The following is a 23350-nucleotide window of genomic DNA, read 5'->3' as shown; positions in this document are numbered from 1 at the left end:
TCCTTGCCCAAGCCGCCTCCGCCTCCGCGGCTAGGTCGCCAGCGCTTGTTTCCACCGCACCGCGGCGCAGGAAGCGACTGACACAGCTCCAGCCAGCAGCGGTGGTGAGGTTTGGGAACCGGAGGAGCTGGACACCGTAGAGCCTGCGGTAATCGGGGCAGGATGGGGCATGGGGATAGCCCGGGGGCCGAGGGTCGTTCAGTCTGCCCCGGGAGGGAGGGCGGGGAAAAGCCATTCGGGTTTGGACGGTACCGAGGGCAGCTTATGGGGGCCCTTTGAAGGGTTCCCAAGTTCGAAGCCTGTCCTGCTGCTGAAATCAGATCTTCCGGCCGAGGGAGTCAGGAAATCCTAGCTACAGCTCCTAGTCCTGGGCTGAGCATTCAGTGGGCTCATTGAGCATCTCGATCAGACCACACCCTCTTTCGCAGGTGAGAAACTTTCCCGCCATCAGGGTCTGCGGGCCTCCGTGGCACATCCACAGAGCCCAGAGGCTGGGTACTTGCGCCTCCAGACCAAGGGCGTGGTCCCCAGATGCGCACCCCCTGCAGTGAGTCTTTTTTTTTTTTTTTTTTTTTTTTTTTTTTGACTAACCCTGCGGTTGACAGGTTTGTTGAGACTGGGGAGCGGGTCTTGTGCCACCTTACTGTTGAGGCTGCAATTACAACTCCCTCCTGCGTTCCTCTCTGTCCTGTTCTGGGTAGGGGACCGAGGAAGGCCTTCTGAGAACAGGTGCGACAGAAAACTGTTCTGAAGCTTTGGTTTCCACAGCGCTTTAGAAGACATGGAGCACCGGATATTGTACTCGATTTAACCTGGCAACGATGAAGCAATCGGGACTGTTCTGAGAGCGACAGAAGCTTGGAGGAAAGTGTCCCTGTAGCTCCAGGGAAAACAGAGGAACTGCCACACACAAATCAATCCTTACGCACTGCCCTCTCCCCAAGGTAAGTGGCAGTATTTCCAGCGCGCAGGTGAAAATGAGATATCGTTTTCCACCCTGACTCCACCGGTTAACAGTGGGGAGCGGAGGGAGATCTGGAAACGAAAGCTGGGATTCCGGATTTGGAGTACAGCAGCAAAAACAGGTACAAGAGAATGGCTTGGGCTGCAGGGATCCGGGGAAGGTGGGGCACTGTCAGCCGGTTTTGTTGCAGTGTTTATAGCAGGGAGGTGACATCGACGACGGGGTGAAGGTGGGAGCAAAAATAAGTAGCTGCTTCGGTAAGGCAGAGGCCAGTCCAGACAGCGTGGGGAGGTTTTGAAGCCCAAAGGGGACTCTCGGTTTGAAGCTTGCCTGATGGGCAGGCTCTGGAGCATTGAAAGTGTTTTGCTGTCACCTTTGCACAGGCTGAGGCCTGAAAATAGAGCCAGACTTTTCAAAAGATGGAAACATCGCCTCCCAGAACAGGTTCTTCTAAAAGACAGCTGAAGACCACCCAGCAAAGCATTCCCAGAGGCCATTCATGGCAAGTTGGGCTGTGCATGGGGGTGTGTCATCTCCAGGCTCCTACAAATGTGAGTTATGATTCATGAGGGTAATGATGCCACCTAGTAGGTGGCAGCCAGCACTTTGAAAACATGAAAATGTCAGCACTTACTGTGAGAGAGATGTGCACTCCTGTGCATGTGTTTCTGTTGTATCTCCTGCCGTCACTATCTTAGCCCTGGCCGCTCTGGACAATATAAAGTATGCCTGGCTTTGCGGAGGCAAGGAAGGCAGTCTCCTGCTATAGCAAAGGATGGGGTGCGGTCTTTAAAATGAGCAGGGTTCTGTTTGTGTGCCTTCTCATTGGTGCCACTTCCTGGGACAGAGATATACGGCTGTGGGTGACTGGACAAAGTTACAATCGCTACAGATCTGAGGGGAACATATCTGAAAAAGATACTAATCCTAGAATGTTGGGCTCACAGTCAGGTTCAAGCTCTAGCTCTGCATTGAAGCTCAGAGACAGTTGTAAAATAGAGGACAGGGGACCAAAGAGATGGTGAGGTGTTTAAGAGCGCTGGCTGCTCTTCCAGAGGGCCTGGGTTCAATTCCTGGCACCCAAACTGTGTGCAAAGCCAGTCCCAGGGGATCCGACACGTCTCCTGGCCTCACTGGGTACTACACACAGGTGGTTAGGAGAATAGTTGGCAGACAGCCATGGGAACTGAATTTGGATCCCCAGCACTCACATTTACAAATGTCAGATGTAGTGGCCGTAATCCTGATGTTACAGAGGTGGAGACGGGGGTCCCTGGGACTAGCTGTCCAGCTAGTCTTTCTGAATCAATGAGCTTTAGACTTGAGAAAGATCCTGTGTCAAAAAAAGCAAGGTGAAGAGCCTGACACCAATCTCTTGCTTCCCCATGCGCACACACACGCATGTACGCCACCCCCCATGGGCAGAGTTGCATGATTATAAATTCCATTGTATGAGAAACTGAAGTAAGAGAATATGTTTGAGGCCAACTAGTGAGACCTTGTTTCGAAGAGGTTTGTGTGTGTGTGTGTGTGTGTGTGTGTGTGTGTGTAGTGGCGAGTAGGAAGAGATGAGATGAGATGGCGGGATAGTGCCTCTGTGATGAGCTACATTCATCTGAAAGATATCTGGAGTTTCAATAGTCTAAGTGAGGCCTAGGGAAGAGACTTGGATTTCCTTGGTAAGGGCATCCCATTCCTCACACACATTTGGGTGGGGCTTGTTACGTGTTTTCTTTTACTGCGATACCTGTAACAAACCCATGAAGTGGGAACATAATTACCGCTGTGCCCATTTAACAAACAAAGAGACAGAAGCACAAAGGAATGAGGTACTTGTTCGTGGTTACATAACCAATAGACAAGAGAGTGGAGATTAACACCAGGCATGTAACCACCGTCTGTCACCTCTTCCCTCCATGAATCATTAGGATTGGAGGAGCCCAGAGTCCACTGCACTCCATGGTCAATTCTGAGCAACATCCAGTTAGCATAGGGGCCATGTCAAAGAATCTGGAGGAAGGTGGTTGGAGGCAAGATCTGAAGACCAGATCATTGAGAGGAACAGACAGTGACAATGTTAGCCTGGCAGAGAGAGACGTGGCCAGCATTTGAGCCAGTCCTGTGAGAGTTAACCGGCAGGATGGGACGTCATTCCTAAGGTCAGTGGTCAGGACTGTCGGGGAGGGTCCCCACAGGATTAGCGGGTGCCGCATTTTGTTTTTCAGTGCTCACGTTCATTTCTGCTAGAAAGAAGAAGAGAAGGAATCAAAGGTTAGCACTCAGTCACAAAAACATGCCTGTAGGTAAAGTAAGGGTACCAGGATACGTTATCTGCCTAAGGCACACACTTTCCAACTGAGAGTACTCACTGCCAAGTAGAAAGGCTAAGGTCTCTATCTGAAGGCTGTACCTACCAACCACTCCAAGGGTGTGAGGGTTGCACTGGGGAGATGGCTCCGTTGGCAAGGTGCCCGCCTTGCAAGCATGAGAACCAGAGTTCGGATCCCCAGAATCCAGGGAAAAGGTTAGATGCAATGGTGCAGGCCTGTAGCCTTAGTTCTCTGGGTCAGGGTAGAGCCAGGTGGTGGATCTCTGAAGTTCATTGAGTAGCCAGTTCAGCTCAATCAGAGAGCTTCTGGTTCAATGAAAGACCCTGTCTCAAAAAATAAAGGTGGAGAGGAATAGAGGAAGACATGTTACATTGACCTCTGGCCTTCACCACCTAGGTCTACATATGCAGAAGCACCTGTAGAATATGCACACATGCATGTGCACACACACACACACACACACACACACACACACACACAGAGGAAGGGAGGGAGGGAGGGACAGAGAGAATCAATGAATACAAGTGTTGGATTGAGGTGTAGCTCAGCAATAGTGCACTTGCCCACCATAAGTGGGACCCTGTGTCACATCCCCATCACCACAAAGACACAAGAAGTGAACAATAATATAAGGGTTAAGAGAAAAGGCTGTTGAAGAGATGCCTTAGGAGTCACTTCTGTGCTAAGCCTAGTGACTGGGCCTTCAAGGGAACACAAATTGAGCTGCATATCTGCTCCCTGCACATGCCATTCAAAGGTGTCCTGGGTAGCGAATAAACCTGCCTTGCTCAAATTTGGTGAGGAAAGGAGTGCTTGAACATTTCCTGGGACCAAGGGGGACCACCTGGGAGAGATAACCAGCTGAAGATTGAGGGCACAGGAGCGGTTTTGAGTAGAGTAGGTGATGAAGAACCACCATCATTGAGCATGCCCAGAGGAAAGAACAGGGCAGCCCTATCTTCTGGCTTTGGATTTGGATGGGAGAGAAACTGGTCAGCAACTCAGGACAATGGAGAAAGAGAAAAGAAGTTCCCCTGATTCCAGTTGGGAGCATGGTGAGAGGTCAGAGTTGGATTTGTGGTCAAGGGCTGGACAGTGCATGTTTTTGTGGGGGAGGGGAGTCTTTGAAGTGTTTGTGTGAGTATAAGAGTTATGGACTCTGCAGGAAAGATGAATGCATTTCAAGGGGCTTTGGAATGCAAAAATAATCAAATACCTGAGGAGGTCCTATGAATTGTATTTACCAGAGTATGGGCTTTTTATGCTTAGATTAAAATAGGAAAGAGTAGCAAGCTGTCTGCTTGATTCTATATTTATTACTGAATTGGAGGAAGATTTAGATGTAGGAGCATTTAGACAAGAAAATGCTTACTTAGCCGGCATTCCGAGACTCCCACTTGGAAAGAGAGACTCATCAGAATGAGAGAGAGAGAGAGAGAAAGAGAGAGAGCGCGCATTTAAAGAGAAGTACCCAGGAAAATTACTGACAATACCACAACCTTTAGTTGTGTGTTGGGAGCTGAACACCTAAGCAAGAGCCGTCAGCACCCATGAGTACTTCCCTAGCTGTAAGTTGACAAATTTGTCTGATTTGTCTGTTGTTTGTGGTTGAAAATGACTTTCACATGCATTTCATTTTCCTAAAACTGTGACTTTTCTTTAGACCTCAGCATAGCAAACAACTGGGGTGGGGCAGCGGGAGATGTATTTTTTTTTAGGAGGTGGAACATAGTTAAGTTTTCACTGTTTGGGGAGAATTAGGGTCCATCTAAGATGATGCTAATACAGTCTAAGGGCCTGGGGATTAAATTTGTTTTCTCTGCCAGGCAAAATCTGAAGCATAACAGATGGCAGCAGAGAAATCTCAGATGCCACAGTCAAAATCAGCAACTGAAGGAAGGTGTTTATTAGGGGTGAGGACACACATACATTGTTGATTGAGGTTTTCTGTCCCACTTAGTCCCACATCTGTTTAGTCCCAAAGAAATTACACAGAGGTCTACATTAATTATAAACTGATTGGCCTATTAGCTCAGGTGTCTTATTAACTCTTATAACTTATATTAACCCATAATACTTGATTGTGTTAGCCACGTGGCTTGGCTAGGCCATCACATCTTGCTTGCTCTGTGTCTGGCTTCATCTAAACTTCCCTCTTCCCAGAATTCTTGTTGTCCCACCTCTACTTCCTGCCTGGTTGCCCCGCCTATATTTCCTGCCTGGCTACTGGCCAATCAGCGTTTATTTAAAATATAAGTGACAGGATACAGACCATTGTCCCACAGGAATACATGCCACAAACATACAGAGAAAAAGAATTGCAAAGTAGGGGGAGGCAAAAAACCCTCTTCTCTGGGGCTGGGAGTTTAAAAACCTTTGAAGAGTCAGTCCTTCCTTTTGGGTTGATCAGTCTGAAGACAGGGTAGTTGACAGTCCCCAACTGTTGTGTGACAGGTTCTTGATGACCAGTCAGTCCATCATCAGGGGGCCTGCTGGCATGGACCTGACAGCTTTTGTTTCAGGTCCAGGAGGTTAAATGCCACCACCTTCATTACCTAGCCATAGCCCTGCTCCCTGTCTGTCTGCCTAAGGGGGGGAGGAGGAGGGGGGCAGGGGTGGGGGGTGGGGGTGTGTGTCTAACTCCTAGGCTCTCAGTAACTGTTATTTTGGGCAAAGGTACAAAGTGATTTTTTTCTTTTTCTACTCGAGTATGAAAAGCATTTATTCCTATTAGAAAGATGGAGAAAGCATGTGAGACATTAATTTTTTGCTTCTCCTGCCTTGCAAAATGCTTGCTCAGCCCATGATAATGTTGCTTAGATGTGAAGAAAAAAAAAGCAGAGGCTGAAAATCTCTCTATGAGATGCTAACACTGAAGGTAGCATGTGGGGTTAATTGTCGCTTCTGCTTCTGCTACCGAGACCTATATACTTTCTTCCCTGACTAAAGAACATTGCTAAAATGCCACAGCCCTTCAGGTGAAAATGATTTACAAGCTTCAGATAATTGGCCTTCACATAGTGCCTTTGCTTTCCCCACACATGGCCCTGTGACAGCAAAACAACTGCCAGGGGAGGCGGGGCGGGCTGAGGACCTGCTTCCCACAGGGGACTCGCATTGTCTGGGGGACCCACAAAGAGACATAAGGAGGCAAGTGAGAGGATGTGACCATACACCTCTCCTGTCTCCCCGCCCCATCCACGGTAACACAAGTCCACTAAAGAAGCAAACATTCCAGATGAAGCCTTGCACAGCCTTACAGAAGCCTGTGTCCTATTCCTGGCAGTGTTTTGAAATTTCTCCCCAGCCTAATGATGCAGGGAGGTCACCCTGTATTCCCTTGAGTCTGAGGCTGAGCTCAGGGTGCTAGGAGTGAGATTACGAGATTATGGCTACCACGGACAATCACTTCATGTTTCTAGTTATCCTTAGTGTCTGCAGTTAGCTATTCGCCCTAGCTGCCCACCACCAAAGGAAGGTGAGCTAGGTACTTTTAGATGCTTGGGGATCCTCGGACAAGGGGCAGGTTCTACCATTCACCCCTCCTTTTGCAAGGCCCCTCCTTGCTCTGTTCTCACCGGGCCGTTTATGCAGGGTGAAGCGGTAGGTTGCTGGGGGCCATCAGTGCCCTTGCTCTGCCAGGCTCTGGCTTGCTTCTTATCGGCAGATCCACTAGAGTGGCTGAGGGCTAGACAAATGGACAGAGTGAACAACGGCTGCCCCTGTGTCAAAACTCCAGACTGACAAGATGATCCTTGTGTTTGAGCTTTCCTGATGCGTTGTCTCAACCTCCTGTAACTACAAGATCCGACTGACCCCTTCCCTTTGTTCTTGCATGTCCACAGAATGATTTAGCTCAGGGCTGTAGGAGGGGTGTGTGCTGCTTGAGGCTGGATACCACTGGAGAGAAGTGAAGCAAGCCAGTTTTGACAAATCACCTCCCAAATGATTTAAGATACAGCCTATTCCACTTACTGTAGTCTGTGCCAAATGTTTCATAAACTCCGGTAATTAAAACTTACAAAGTGGTTCCCTAGGGTGACACAAATGCCTGAAGTTTAAAGTTTTATTTCACCTGGCCCCAATGTTTTAGAACTACAGCTACATAAATCAGCACAAGTACTTTGTGAGCAACAGGCTGATCTCTTGGGAGTCACGCTGTTTGTGTTAGCTACTTTGATGTTGCTGTAATAAAATACTATAGCCAAAAGCAGCTTAAGGAAGAGTTTATTTAGGCTTACAGTTCCAGGGGGATAAGAGTCTGTAATGGCATGAGGACATGGCAGCAAGTGGCAGACATGGTGGCTGGAGTTCCATCATTGGGGGAGAGACACAAAGAAGAGAGAACAAACTGGAAATTGAGTGAGGTAGCATAACTCAAGTGACAAACTTCTTCCACCAAGTCCACACCTCCTAAATCTCCCAATAGGACAGCAAACTGGAGACCAAGTGCTCAAACACCAGACTCTATGGTGGACATTCCTCAGTCAAACTACCACTCTCTTAAGTAAGAAATTCAAGTAATTTATGCCATGGAATTTGAGAAGAGTCCTCATGTGCTAGAGTAGTTGGACAAGGTACCAGGGTAGAGTAGAGGTGGTACTTAACCTCTATCATGTAAAAACTCTTCTGGGGAGATGCAAAACCTACATCTACTCATTGTAGGTAGGAAACCCATAACAACCCAAAGTACAGATACCACCAAGTCTAGCTTGGTGAGCCAATGAGTTTTATGAGGGATACTTACAGGAGTATGGGTGAGGAGTTACTTCCAGGAGCAGAATGACTCAAAGACAGCTACATCACCAAGGCCTACCTCAGCATGAGTGACAGCTCATAAAAGCTAGGAACCCTGGAACATACTGCATAACCTGCAGGCAGCTCAACAGGTTGGAGAGTACCCTTGCTGCTACTGGTCTAGACCTCTTCCAGACAGCTCAGTACGTTCTGCTTCTTCCAGCAAGCTCATCTTATTTCAGTCTCTCGGGCTTGGCTCTCTAGGGTCTGAGGGTGACTCCCAGCTTTTATTGTTTACTCTGGCAGGGAGGGGTCTAATGAATCTGGTTGGTTTCAGGGACTGCCTGGAGCAGTTTTGAGTTGTCTACCTTCCTGTTGAAGGAGCTTCCTTGCTTGTTTCAATCTGAGAGGAGGAAACTGTTTCATGAGGCCCGCCCTCAAGGGAAGGGAAAGTGGGAGTCTGGAAAGAGGAAGCGCCAAGTCCAGATTGGAGGATGGAAGAGGATGGGTAGGAACTTTGAGGACCTTCTTTGTTTGTGGCAAGCCGGAGTTCCTGTGCTAAACTGAGACTCTTCAAGATGCTTTGCATCTACTGTCTACGTCATCATGCTGTTATGGAGCCCGTGTGTGTGTGTGTGTGTGTCTATGTGTGTGTGTGTGTCTATGTGTGTGTGTGTCTATGTGTGTGTGTGTCTATGTGTGTGTGTGTTTGTGTGTGTGTGTTTATGTGTGTGTGTGTGTTTATGTGTGTGTGTTTATGTGTGTGTGTTTATGTGTGTGTGTGTGTCTATGTGTGTGTGTGTCTATGTGTGTGTGTGTGTTTATGTGTGTGTGTTTATGTGTGTGTGTGTTTATGTGTGTGTGTTTATGTGTGTGTGTGTGTCTATGTGTGTGTGTGTGTGTCTATGTGTGTGTGTGTGTTGGGACATGAGGCTCATCAGGAGTGAGAATGATCCTTGATATAAGCCAGAATCTAGAGTGTGTAGGCCTGGACTATTTTTTTTATCTCCTCTAAGTTTCTCATGGTTCTGCTCACAGGGTTTGATCTGAAATCTCTCCTCCTAATTTTACCTTGTTTAGAACAATCACTCCTCCTTCTCACAGAGCATTCTTGTGGGAACTTTATGTACCTATTGAAGGTGGCACAGGAGAGGGTGGATTAATGACAGTTCGGAAATAGCTTTCTTTTCAAAAGTATATTTATTGTTTCATGGGTGCAAGAAAGGTTGGGATAAAATAAGCCAGATGTAATGAACTTTCAAATTAAGGTTAAAGTTAAATGAGTTTTATTTCTAATAACAGTTTAATTCGTTAAAGAGAACGCTGTTTTCCTCAGATTTATTCAGCACTTACAGAGGTTTGCTTGAACTACAAGTTACCGCAGGCAGGCAGAAAAGCTTAAACAGACACGCACACTCGTCCACTGAGGACCACAAGGAAAGGCCCTGTCCTAGGCTCACTGACGGGTGCCCTTTTGCCACCTGTTCTCATTTAGTCCATCTGTGTGTCCCCATCTCTCTCAGGATGTCTATCAGATAGCTTCTATTCTATAGCCCCTTTAGAAGCCCTGTTTCCAAATAGAGTTACGCTTGGAAGTGTCAGGGGTTAGAGCTTCAAATTATAAGGTGTTCAAAATTCAGTCTATAAGTGTCATATCTGATTATTATTCATATATGTGCCCATGTCTGTCCATGTGTATCTGTTTCATCTATCAGTCAAATTCCATTATCACCATCTATCAATTAACTACTTATCACCGTCGATCATGTATCTAGGTATACATAAACAATCATGTGTATGTGCTCACATACATACCCATTGTTAGTATCCAGGCACACCTTGGCCCTGCCCCTTGGAAACCTGGCATAGTGTGTCACCCTTCTGCGCATGTCCTCGCTCTCCAAATCCCAAGCATCTGCCCAGGGGCTTGAATGGAAAAGCGTTGCCTATTGGGCTTTTAAAGGAGTTAAATGATAGGCACAGGTTCTGTCCTCGGGCTGTTTGGCTCTTCTTTTTGTCTCGCTGCAGAAGCACGCGGCTGCTCCCAGTATCCTTCACTGCCACGTTTGTCAGGTCTCTGCTCTGAATCCTCCTATCATGGAATCTTTCTTTTGGGATCATGACTAACGGAGAAGTAGGGTAGAAGGTGTGCGGGAGAGAAGGAGCATTCGTTCACGTTTGCTGTCTCCAGACTAGCACAGTGTTTACTGCCTGGAGTGCTGTAAGGATGCCAGGCAGCTGCTTCCATGCCTGGTGGTCTCCGCTGTGTATTGCTGTGGAGCTATGGGGAGGGTATCTGGGTCCTCGCGGTTTAGCAGAAACAACATTGTCTTATTTCCTTTGTTTCATGTTCTTATCATTATCTTCTTGTCTCCCTCTGCTCTGTTTATTTTGGTGGCTGCAATGTCAATTTGCAGTGATCCAAGGAGACTTCATCTTAGTTTCCTTAAAAAGAAACAGCTTTTATTGTATTTCTAAGTTGGTAAGTCAGCTGGTCGCAGGAACCCTGAGACGTAAATGCTGATAACTACTGCTTTTAAACATTCAAATGGCTATTATTTGAGTTATTTTTATGAATAATTTCTTTCCATTTCTTCTTCCCTTTTTTTTTTATTTTCATAGTTCTGGGGATTGAGTCCAGGCTTAACACACATGATAGACAAGCACTGAGGGGCATCCCATATATGTTATTTTTAATTTTCTTCATTTACCCAGATCTATTAACCACAGGTTGATTTTATAGGAACCTGCTGGCCAAGGAGTTGGAGATGTCTGAAGAATAAAAACAGGATTTTCTTTTCAGAAAAGTTCTTAAGTAATAGTAACAGTGTAGGCATACCTTGAATCTTACCTCACTATTCATCTTTGTGTGTTTATGTATGTGTATGTTTATGTGTGTGTATATGTATATGTCTGTGCATGTGGAGACTAGGGGTTGACATCCATGTCTTACTCAATTGTTCTCTGCCTTAATTTTTGAGACATGGTCTCAAAACTTGGCTCTCACTAGTTCAGCAAGCCTCATGGTTCCTCCTATCTCCCCATGGCAGTGGTTAGAGATGTGAGCTGTTTACATGGATACTGGAGATCTGAACTCTGGTCCTCATGCTTGCACATCAAGCACTTTACCAGCTGAGCCATCTCTCTAGCCCCTCGCCTATTCATCTCCCATACGCCATTGCATTCTTTATGGCCACTCTGCAAAGTAAGTATTGTCATCATCTTTAGTTATCTAGAGGGAAAGCCGAGGCCCAGATAATTCTCTAATGTCTCTGTAGCACAGGTGGGCAAATGAAAGATCAGAAAATAAATAATGTAGGCTTTGGGGCTATCTCTATTGCAGTTAAAATGCCAAGGAAGCCAGAGAAAACAGGAATCAAGCAGACGGCTAAGTTACAATAAAACTTTTAAAATTGGTACTTGCTTTTGAGTTTCATATTGTTTATGGATAGCTCTTTAGATTTTTTTCAATCATTTAGAAATATAAGCATTCTTCCCTGGCAAGCTGTGTAAGAACAGGGCCATTGGGTTTGCTAACTCATGAGTTAGAAGGAAGGTGGTGGAGGTGCTGAGAGGGTGAAGAGACTTCACGTCATAGGGATGTCCTGTGTGCAGGGGGGCAGAGGGCATAAAGTATCCGAGGGACTGTTTAAAAAGTACAGTTTCCAAACTGTGACAAATTATGAGACAAAGTAACTCAAAGTGAGAGGAGCTGGTGTCTGGTGAGACTCAAGGCAGTCTCCTAACTATGAGCTCCTGGAAAACCAAATCCAAGTCACCTTTTTTACGGTATACAAAAGAGTGAGACAAACATTCTCACTCCAGAAAGGAGGAATAGGGACACAGGAAGGAAAGGTTAGACCAAAGGACTGAAATCCAGCAAGGCAAACACCAAACCTTCAGCTCCATGCCCAGCATCTGGGGTTCTTGGTGGCATCTGGTGGGCTCCAGCAGCCGTGGGTAGCTCCAGTTCCTCATTTCTGTTGCCTATAGCACATATACCCTCTCTCTTGGGCCAGCTGAATTTTGTGCCTTAGATGGCTTTATGCCATAGATATTCTAGTTGCGGCATCTCAACATTGTGTATGCGTGGGAGTCTCCATTGCTTCATAATGTAGCCTCTTAACGACTGCTTTACAAGAACCCTGACCCTACTGTCTTGTGCCTGGCTCAGTGGCTTCGTGGGACCTTGGTGTGAGGCTCCATGACTCTTAAATTTTGCATGCCTGTCAAACCATCATGTGGATGTTGCTGCCATGTCCTGCCAGCTCCGGGTGTTGTTGGACTTCTCTTTTGTTGCAGTAGCCTGCTTACAATGCGCCCACGCTGTCCACTCACCATTTTATCTGCCTCCCCTGGCCTTCCCTGACCAAACCGCACATTTTTATATCTCCCTTGTTATATGGGAAGAAGTGGTCATGGCAGAAGCAGCAGGTGTGTGAGAGAGAGCTGCTTTAATAGCTACGTTCCAATTCGAGTGTCTGAGAAAATAGAGGTTCTTGTTTCCCTTGTGTCTCTAGGAAGGCATCCCGTTTAGAGGGAGCCATCAGGGAGGCCCACATCCTGGGGAACTAACACATCAGGGAAGAACATTTTTGGGAACTAAGAGGATGACTCACTTTTGTAACATTTCACAGGGGGAATACATAGCTTAAAGGCATCAGGAACCTGACCTAACTCAGGGCCAAGGACTGCAGGGATGGGGAGAAGTGCGTGTTTATAACTTCCCATAGTTGCTACAGCGTATTAGGGACCAGGGTTCCAGGGGATGAACGTTCTCCTCAGGTTTGTTTTCTCCTGCTGACACCTGTAGGCTTCAATGCTCCCAGCATTTATAAAAATCGGTAACTTTTTTTTTTCGAGACAAGATTTCTCTTTTAGAGCCTGTCCTGGCACTAGCTCTTGTAGACCAGGTTGGCCTTGAACTCATAGAGATCCACCTGTTTCTGCCTCCAGAGGGCTGGGATTAAAGGTGTGTGCCACCACTGCCCGGCAAAATCAGTAACCTTTTTTGACGTTTAGTTACAGCATGGGCACAAAGCCTAAACAGTTTTAAACACATCCCAGTCTGTTGAAGGAGGCTGCTTGTTGGTTCCCCACTACTCAGCCCCAAAATAATCACACAGAAACTGTATTATTTAAAACACTGCTTGGCCCATTAGCCCTAGCTTCTTATTGGCTAACTCTTACATCTTAATTTAACCCATTTCTAGTAATCTGTGTATCGCCATGTGGCTGTGATTTACTGGGTAAAGTTTCATCTGGCTCAGGCGGGGCTACATGGCTTCTCTCTGCCTCTGCCTCCTTTCTCCCAGCATTCTGTTTAGTTTTCCCCACCTACCTAAGTTCTGCCCTATCAACAGGCCAAGGCAGTTTCTCTATTCACCAATGGTAATCACAGCATACAGAGGGGACTCCCATATCACCAGTCTGTGAGTTTCCCAGGTCATTTTGGTTGGAAACAATCCTTTTTGGTCAGTGTTTGTAAATATTGCTCCCGTGAGCAATCACGACAGCTGTCCATCATTGAACATATCTGCTCTGTTTCATCTTTCACGTTCCTCATGGGACTGACTCAGATCTTTGGGAAAATGGGAAGTTTGAAACATCTGTGTGTAAGCATACTTTGTTGGGTTGGGGGCTGGGGAGTGTGGGTCCGGCTGGCTGGAGCCTGAGCCAGTCAGGGTTCTCTGGCTTTGTCTCCAGCCTTAGCTTAGTCATAGCTCATGAGGTCCTTTAAAAAACACCTTGTCACATTTTTGGGACATTTGTGTTCTTACTGTTTTTTTCAGTTTATTTTGTTTGTTAATATCATGAGACATAGTAGCATTAACAACTTAATTTGCCAACCTGATAAAAAAAAGGTTTTCCCTCCACATTAGGTTTTTAGTAAGAGCTGTATGAGCTGTGTTAATCAGCCTTGAGTCATATAGATTGCCTTATAAGGAAAGGCAGAAAAGTGGGTTGGTCATATTTCCTGAAAACGAATTTTTTGAATAAAAATCTTACATTAAAATCCAAACACAGAATGCCGGTTGTGAGGCACAAAAATATGTAAAGTATGTTATAAAAAACCAAGTTATTGTTGGAGGCAATTTGGGAAGTTTGAAACATCTGTTTGTAAACACACATGGTGACTGGGAACCGTGGGGCTGGCTAGCTGCAGCCTGGGCCAGGCAGGGCAGCACACAGCTCCTGAGGCAGGAAACAGTGGGGAAGGCCCCCTGAAAGTCTGGTCCCCCTTTGGAGTCGTCAGCGGAAATGCGCAAAGCTATAATGGACAGACGAGGTAGAAGCAACCAGAGGATGTAGCGACGCAGGCCCCCGCTCTGCAGCACCAGCTTTAGGCATCAGTTACTTCTCTTGGCGGTGTGGAAAACACCCGACAAGAGCAAGGGCGGAAGGGGGACAGACACAGCGGCGGGATCGCGAGTCAGGGAGCAGAGACAGATGCAGGCTGGGGCTGGCTCTGTCTCCTTATTATTTAGTCTGGGACCCCACCAATGGCCGGGCATCACCTACATCTTGGATTGGTTTTCCCTCCTCAGTTAAGTCTGTCTGAAAAAAATCTTCATCGATATACCCAGAGCGGTGTTTCCATGGTGATTCTACATCTAGGCAAGTGGAAAAGATTCACCAGCACATGTAATGGTTTTGAACTGACATGGGATGGGTAATTGAAAGCTTAACCTAGGTAAAGTTCAGCTTTTCTTTTAGTTTACCAAGCTTTCTTCTTCACGTAAGGGTTGGCATCTCTGTTTCTGCCTGTCTGCCTTTAGGGGAGTGACTTAATTCCTAGCACTAGCCGGCATTTGTGGGCCCCAGTGCCTTACACTTTGGACATTGTGGCATGGGATACTCCGGGTTTCAGCTCACAGGGTGGAAGGAGTATGAAAGGAGAGATGTGTGCCTTGGGACGGAATGGTGGTGATGATTGGGCTTGGCTAGCCCTGTGGCTGTCCCCTAATGTTAGTTGTGGGTGACTCTGAGCCCCTGGCAGGCAGAAGAAGGCAAGTTTGAGAAAATTCTTTTATAGACCGACATGCAATGGTGCAGATTGCTTAAGAAATCTCGATATGGATTGGTGTTTTAGCCAGATTCCCCGAAATGACTTCCGTGTGTCCATTTGTCTGTGGGGTCCTGGTTTATGCATCCTGTGACTCTGTCCCCAGCAGGCTGTCTCACTTGCATGAGACACTTCACAGTAATCATACATGAGCTGCAATGACCGTGTGCTTCCCAGATACACATTCTAACAATCTCCCAAAGGAAATATTTAAAATAATCCCAAACAACAACAAGAACAAAGGTATTTGGGGAATCCTGGAAGTACGGCCTGCTTTAGGAATACGCAAAGGTGAGGTGTGGGCGTCGACTGAGGATCTTCCCGCCCTGTGCAGTTGCTGTAGTCCATGTCCCTGCTGTGTGTCCGCACTGGATGTACGTCTGCATTGCTACACCACAGATGCTCAAGACAGATGTGCTGGCAGTTCGGTCCTGACACTGATGTTACTGCACACAGGTCTAGGTGATGAGGCTGATGCAAAATCTCAGAGGTGCTGACACAGTCTCTCCTTTCCTTCTCCGCTTCCATCGTCACACTGACTGCATGCCAGGCATTCGGTACAGTTCACACACTCGCAAAGACAGTTTGTCTGACTTCATACATGTTCTCAGCTAGTGGAAATGAAAGGAAATAGTGGCTACATGTTGTGAGGTCTAGATAGCTGCTGACCCAGTGGTTAAGACATAGAGACTTTTGGCCCCACCCTCTTGCATGCCTCCGAGAGCAATTGGGGTAACTGAGAATGGACTGATGAATTCTGCACTTGCCTTTTTCCGTGTGCGCAGGGTCGAGATGTCTGCCCAGAGGTTGGCTTCTAACAGAACATCCCTGCAGTCAGCTTCTAATTCTGACTACACCTGGGAGTATGAGTACTATGAGATTGGACCAGTTTCCTTTGAAGGACTGAAGGCTCATAAATGTAAGTCTTGTGCTGCCCCCTGGGGTCACTGTCTTATGTTTCTGTTAACCTGTGAAATCCCTGTGACTGCCTTTCCTTAATATCCTATCTTCTTACAGAATGGCCTTCTATCTCTAAATACCAAGTACCCCTTCCGCAAAAGCTAATTGTTCTGGAATGGTATGATATGGGGGCATTGGTAATTCTGATTTTCAAGGAACCTGAAACAACTCCCCCTTGGTGGAAGAGTGTGGATTTGTGTTTTAGCCTTAGGAAAATCTTTTAAAAAGAATACATTAACTATTCAAAAAAAAAAAAAAAACTACCCGCTCAAAGCCTCAGTGTTTGAAGAGCAACAACAAAAATGTTTATAGAAATAGAATCTAGGGGGCTCGAGAGATGGCTCACTGGTTAAGAGCACCAGCTGCTCTTCCAGAGGTCCTGAGTTCAATTCCCAGCAACCATATGGTGGCTCACAACCATCTGTAATGAGATCTGGCGCCCTCTTCTGGCGTGTGGGCATACATGCAGGCAGACTGTTGTATCCATAATAAATAAATCTTGAAAAAAAGAAAATAGGATCTACAATGATTGCATGAAGACTCTTCTTTTGTAATAGACAGTAGTATCATTTACAAACCTATTAGAATAATGAAGAGATGGCTCAGCAGTTTAGATCACTGGCTGCTCTTCAGAAAGACCCAGGTTTTATTCCCAACACCCACAGGGCTCTCACAACCACCTGTAACTCCAGTTTGAAGGGATACAGTGTTCTCTTCTGGCCTCCATGAGCACTGTACAAAGATGGCACGCACATACTTACAGGCTAAGCACTAAAGCACTGTACAAAGATGGCACACACATACTTACAGGCTAAGCACTAAAGCACATAAAATAAAAATAAATCAATATTAAACAACATTTTAAAAATCCCATTGGACTGCTGGATTCCTGAAGAGCGGTGTTCACAGAGACAGACGAGAGCAGCCTCCCCGCATATACTGTGGAGATGTAGGCATCAGTTGCATTTCAGGGAATTGGCGTGGTTAGTGATCTGCCACAAAGCAATGCAGTCCCGTAAGAGGGCACTGGCAACCATTCAGGGTCATGCTGTAACTGTCCCTATGTTGTCCAGTTGTTTTGAAATGTATACATAAATCCTATAAACATTTTAAACTCATTGTTATCTATCTATCTATCTATCTATCTATCTATCTATCTATCTATCTATCTTGTGTGTGTGTTTCCTTCAGAGGCCACAGTTCTCCTGCAGCTAGAGATACAGGTAGTTCTGAGTCACCTGATCTGGGTTCTGGGAAATGAACTTATCTGACGCAAGGACAGAACGTGCTCTTAACTGCTGAGCCCCCTCTCCAGCTCTCCATTTTAAGCTCTAAATTGATCCAGACCAAATGGCACATTGGGAAATGTGAAAGATCAGAATCATAGGCATGATCTTTTCCCTCCGTCCCTCCCTCCCTTCCTCCCTCCTCCCTCTCCCTCCCTTCCTTCCCTGTGGGCAGCAGTGATCCTAGTACCCACCAGCAGTACCCATTCCCTCTTTCGCTGCAAGGAGGGATCTCTACTTTTCTTCCTTAAGCAAAGCCACTGGCTAAACCATGTGTCTTTCACACTTGCAGTAATAATGAAGTGCTTTTCTTGTTCCTCTGTTGACATCTGCTCGTATTTATGGGGATGAAGGGGAAGCGCATGAACCTCTTAGGACATGCAGTCGTTAATCATATGAATAAGGGTCTTGTGGTCTGAGTATGAAATCACCCTCCTAAAGTCGCTAGTCCTTTAATCTGTTGTTTTTAATAGGATAACTTTTAGGAAAGAACACTTGTCTGTTGTGGAAATCGGAAAGACTGGCGGAGCGCCATGCTCCCTGTCATGTGAGCCTTTCCATCAGCGCTATGCCCGTCTGGTCCTGTCTCTTTTCCTTGGTCTAAGGGTCTCCACAGGTAGCCCTGCTTCTCTAATTTCTATTGGCACATTTCCAGAGACAACCAGTGCAGCTCTGTGTTGAGCATTTCTTTTTTTTGTTATAGAAATGATTATTGTTTGAAAAAAAGAATTTCCTTTAAAAACCAAGGCAAAGCTGTGGCACATTGCATATTATTAATGATAATTCTTTTGTTTAAACACTAACGTCGTGAAAATACAAAAATGTTCAGGCATTCGCTGCGCCGATGGGAAAACTCTGACCAAAGGAAAGGGCTCTTGGCACAGGAACCTGACAATATTTGAGGCTGAGAGGGAATGGAACATAAACAGCTGTGCCTGTCCCCTTGATATACAGGAAACCCACAGGAATGTCCACCCTGGGAACGTGACCATCTGTACATTCTTCCATTTTATTAGTTTTATTTATTTTACGTGTATTAGTGTTTTGTCTGCATGTATGTCTGTACACCATGTGTGCCTAGTGCCTGCAGAGCCCAGAAGAGGGCACCAGGTTGTCTGGGACTGGGGTTACAGACAATTGTGAGTCATCATATGGATGCTCGGAATCAAAACCTTGTCCTCAGCAAGGACAGCATGTGCTCTGAACTGCTCGGCCATCTATCTGACTCCTGGACTTCCATTTAAAAGAAGCAGTAACCCTTAATGACATGCTGTTTTACTGGGTGACACAGAAAGCTGGTCTGGCAAATAGAATGACAACAGACCGTTTCCAGAGGAAGTGTATATTGTGGGCAAGAGTGGCCATCTTGGTCAACTCCCTTTACGTGGACCACATTTGGCAAGAGCAGGTACATCTTCAGATGACCTTCTTCAGCCTACAAAGAGCATGGTTGCTGCTCAGTGTGGAAATCATTCATTTGTGATTGCAGCATATTTCCTGAGCACCTATTGTGAATGGAATCATGGTATGCACTGGAGAGACAGCAGTGAGCTGAACATCCAAACGCCCCTCCTCTCACAGCTTGGCTTCTGTCATGCTATGGAAGGCTTTGGTGAAGGGGAGAGATCTGAGGGAGAGATCTGAAGGAACTGTGAGATTGAGCCGTGTCTGAGGGAAGAACAGGCCAGAAAATGCTCCATGGCCAGAACAAACTGGAACATGCAAGGAAAAAGGAGGTCATCCCAGTGCCAGGGGAGTAGATTCCATACAGAGTGGCAGAAGCCAAGTGTAAAGGAGAAGAGGACGGGGTGGGGGTGGAGCATAGAGATCTGGCTAAGACTATTGGCTTTTCTCTAAGGAGTCAGATAAGGCTTTGAAACAGAGGAAAAGCCTCTGCCTGAGGTTGAAGTGAGCAAGCTTAGAAGCAAGGACCACAGCCATTGATGTGCCAAGGTGCAGGCTAAAGTAAGCTGGCAAGAAGTACATGCATTTCACATGTTTAGAAATGAGGGGTCTCTCCAGATGTCAGTGCTTGACATAGTTTAAGAGATCAGGTAAGCCGGGCGGTGGTGGCGCACGCCTTTAATCCCAGCACTCGGGAGGCAGAGGCAGGTGGATCTCTGTGAGTTCGAGGCCAGCCTGGTCTAGAAGAGCTAGTTCCAGGACAGGAACCAAAAAAAGCTACGGAGAAACCCTGTCTTGAAAATCAGAGAGAGAGAGAGAGAGAGAGAGAGAGAGAGAGAGAGAGAGAGAGATCAGGTAAGGTTGCTTAGAAGTTTTGTGACCAGAGAGAGTAATTGGCAGAATGGAATTGCCATTAACTTGGATGAGGAAGTAAGGGAGAGACGGGTGTCAGAGAGGAACACTGGCGCTCAGTTTTGTACCTGTAAAATTAAGACACTTACCAGACATCCAGGAAGACAAGGGGGGGGGATGATGAAGAAGGCATAAATCTGAAAGTTGTTGGCGTTTAAATGCCTTTCAAGGCCAAGCGGTTGGTGAGGGGGTGTGATTAGGAAATGGGGGGGTGTCCTGGGATTGAACCCCAGGATATAGCTAACATCAGAAGGTGGACATCTGTGTAACTTAGTGTCTGTTAAGTTGTCACATACTGGAGTCACCTGAGAAGATGAGACTCTCAGCCATCAGATTTGGCCCTTGTACAAGTCTGAAGGCATTTTCTTGATTAGGGATTGATGTGGGAGGGGCCAGGTTACTGCGGGTGGTTCCACCCCCTCCAGGTGATCTTGAGTTGTGGAAGAAAGCTGGTCGCGGCTTCTGCCTCAGTTTCTATCCAGGTTTTGACCTTGAATTCCTGCCTAGACTCCTCTGGCTGGACTGTGAGGTGAGACAAGCTCTTCCTTCCCCAGGGTGGTTTTGGTCAGTGTTTATCCTGGGGTGGGGAGTCGGGGAGGAAGCTAGCACAGCAGTTGGTACCAGGGAAATGGAGTACCATGGCTTTGTACCTGACTATGGAGGAGGAATTTGGAGCTTTGGGCTGAGTGCTCAGAGCTCAGTGAGCTCTTCTGAGAACCCGGAAGTGTAATGCTGTGCACAGCGCAGACGATGCAAGTCTGGACTGGGAGGTTTCAGAGGGAAGTACAGACTCTATTGCGCTGTTTGTGAGATACATCTCAGTTAGGACTAGAGAAGCGGAACCTTTGTTTTACTGGAGAAATGGATGAAGGTGAGCTGGAGCTGAGAACTCATCTGTGATTGAAACTGGCTTCTTCGAGGTAAAATCTGGTCCAGAGGGCCCAAAGGCTGAGTTCCAAATTGGCAGCTGAACTTGATAATCTGTAAGTCCCCCACATGGTACTGGTTTTAAAGGCATGAAGGAATCAAGAAAAAGGGCTGAGGAGCTCAGGAGAGGCCATGGATGGAGGTGCTGTGAAAACCCCAGGGGTGAAGCGGTCATGGAGAGAAACTCACACTTGGCAGCGTTGAGGTAGTTTGAGTCCTGAGGAGAGCAGAGGAGAGGGCATTGGTGAAGGTGTGGCCTCAGAAGCAGTGGTCACTCCAGGGTTTTAGGGATACCGGGTACCGTGGGGTGGATGCCCGGTACCGTGGGGGTGGATGCCCGGTACCGTGGGGTGGATGCCCGGTACCGTGGGGTGGATGCCCAGTACCGTGGGGTGGCTACCGATAACAGTGGCAGTTTCAGCTCCTGGCTTGTAGCATCGGTCTCAGCCTCCCTTCCCCTCTCCTCTGCCCACTCCCTGCTTAGGAAAGTGGAAATGTGCTGCGAACCAGTCCACTGATCACTATGGAAGCTGCAGCTGTGGGCTCTGAACAAAGAGACTGGATACTGAGGCTTCCCTGGGAAAGCAGCTTTTAATCACCATAGCAATTCTGGGTCAGACAAACAAAAACCCAGAACAACCACTACAGTAAAATGGGGCCTTTTTATATGACTTTTGTTTTCTGTCTGTCATATTTGCAAACATAATTTTATTGACCATTTTAAATCCTTAAGGTGGGAGTCTAAAAATGGCCTGAGTGTAGAAGAGAGGGATGCTCCAAGACGGACTAGTATCTGACATATGCATTTTAATAGGCAGGAAACCCCAGGGGCAGCCACTCTGCTCTTCCTTTGAGGTCTTTGGGAAGGCTTACTAAACAACAAGGGGGTTACAGGAGAGACATGGTCAAGTTTTATATAGTTCAGGACATTGCTCAGCCCACGAGACTAGTTTCTTTCTTTCCTTGGCTCTCACGGACCCCTGTTCACTCTCCTCAGGAGAGACCTTCTCAGTAAACATATTTGTAAATGCCACTCATCACAGTGGGACTACATGCTAACTTTAGGACTGAAACATGACACTGGCATGTAGTTTGAGGGTTTGTTGTGGAATATTACTTTAAGTCGGCAAAGATGTGTTACATTTGTTTATGCTGTGGAATATTATGGAAAATTACTTTAACTATGCAAAGATGTGCTACACATGCATTTGTGCGGCATTTGTTTGGTTACTTAAAGATGTGTTGTTCTTTCACCTTGCCTGCCTAAGGCACCTGGTTGGTCTATTACAAAGCTGAACGTCCAATAGGTAGGCAGGAGAGGGATAGGCAAGCCTGGTGGGGCAGAGAGAATAAGTAGGCAGAGAAATCTAGGTTAGAGGAATGAGAGAGAAGACAGAATGAAGGAGAAAATGGGGGGAGACATTGGGGCCCGAAGGAATGAAGGAGAAAGGGGGGGAGACACTGGGGCCCGAAGGCATGAAGGAGAAAGGGGGGGAGACACTGGGGCCCGAAGCCAGGCCCAGATACAAAGGAAAGGAAGATATGCAGAATGAGAGATAGAAAGTCCCGAGGCAAAAACGTAGATAAAGAGAAACAGATTAAAACAAGAGCTAAGAACAAGTCTCCACGTCATGATTTGGGAGCTGGTTGGTGGCCCAACAGAAAGCCTGTTACAGTTTTAAAGTTGGCTCTTTCTGTGAAGCAGTTGCTAAAAATACAATGTGTCGACCTGAAGATAACCATACACCATTTTATCACAGCACATGCCCAGGTATACTGAGATTTATAATTTCAAATCAGCTGTACTTGAGTACATATGTTTTTGGTGATTTGCTTTATGTGTTTTCACTTATTATTGGGTGTGTGTGTATGATGTGTGGGTGGGCGCACACTCATGCCCTGGTGTTCCTGTAGAGGACAGCTCTGTGGGTTTGGTTCTCTCATGGCAGCTCTTGTGGGTTTGGAACACAAGCTCAGTGTCAGGATTCCTCCACAAGTGCTTTGCCCTGCTGAACCATCCTGAAGATACCTCCCGCACCCTCTTTACCTTCTGCCTTATTTCCATTAGATTAAAAGGCAAGGGCTAAAGAATTCGCTGGTTTTTTAGCACCTAGAATTAAGATACTAGAAATGAGTCATTAATTTTCATACAGAGTCCTTACTATGCAGGGTGGACCCTGCAGGGCAGACTTTGACCAGCACCAGAGGGGTGGAAACTTCTGTTCAATTGATGGTGTGAAAAAGGCTTAGCCAGGAGCAACACAAACACAGGGATAGAGTGTCCCCTTGTCCAAACGGGATTTCAAGTAGGAGAAATTAGGAGACAAGGATCGCCATTGTAATAAAATCCAGCCCTGTGGGATATCTTCCTGGCTGCAGGGTAAAGTGTTCTGAGAAGCACTTTTTTTTTTAATTCTTTTATTTTTTTTTAAAGAAAACAAACTATCCTTTTTTCATTTTATATACCAATCTCAGTTCCCACTCCCTCCCCTCCTCCCATCCCCTCCACCTACTCCCTCACCCCACCTCCATTTACTACTTCTCAGAGAGGGTAAGACATTGCCTTGGGGATGGCCCAAGGCCCTCCCTACTATATCTAGGCTGAACAAGGTATCCATTCAAAGAAAATAGGTTCCCCAAAAGCCAGTAGAAGCAGTAGGGAAAAATCCAGTGGCTCCGCAGTCTGCCCAGCCATGCAACTGTCACCCACATTCACAGGGACTAGTTTGGACCTATGCTGTTTCCTTCCCTCTCTGGTTGGAGT

The 23350-nt window shown here is 46.6% G+C and overlaps 1 protein-coding gene across 4 annotated transcripts in view; it reads left to right on the top strand.

Moving 5' to 3' along the window:
• The window catches only part of Mrap2 (melanocortin 2 receptor accessory protein 2), a 32641-nt gene continuing 9291 nt past the window's right edge, over positions 1-23350 (top strand). The window contains exons 1-4 of one of the 4 annotated variants that reach the window (XM_041679668.1): positions 30-148; positions 429-547; positions 702-944; positions 15883-16016. In XM_041679668.1, coding sequence (XP_041535602.1) covers positions 15890-16016 — 127 coding nt within the window. In that variant the 5' untranslated portion in view covers positions 30-148; positions 429-547; positions 702-944; positions 15883-15889. Of the gene's footprint in view, positions 149-301; positions 548-701; positions 945-15882; positions 16017-23350 lie in introns of those variants that run through there. The other 3 variants (XM_041679669.1, XM_041679667.1, XM_041679670.1) reach the window with 3 other exon arrangements.

This window comes from Microtus oregoni, unplaced genomic scaffold, assembly GCF_018167655.1.
Source record: "Microtus oregoni isolate MIOR12 unplaced genomic scaffold, Mior012 000032F_ref0000030, whole genome shotgun sequence".
NCBI lineage: Eukaryota > Metazoa > Chordata > Mammalia > Rodentia > Cricetidae > Microtus > Microtus oregoni.
The sequence above is the reverse complement of the archived record's forward strand: the minus strand, read 5'-3'. Positions and strand labels throughout refer to the sequence as shown.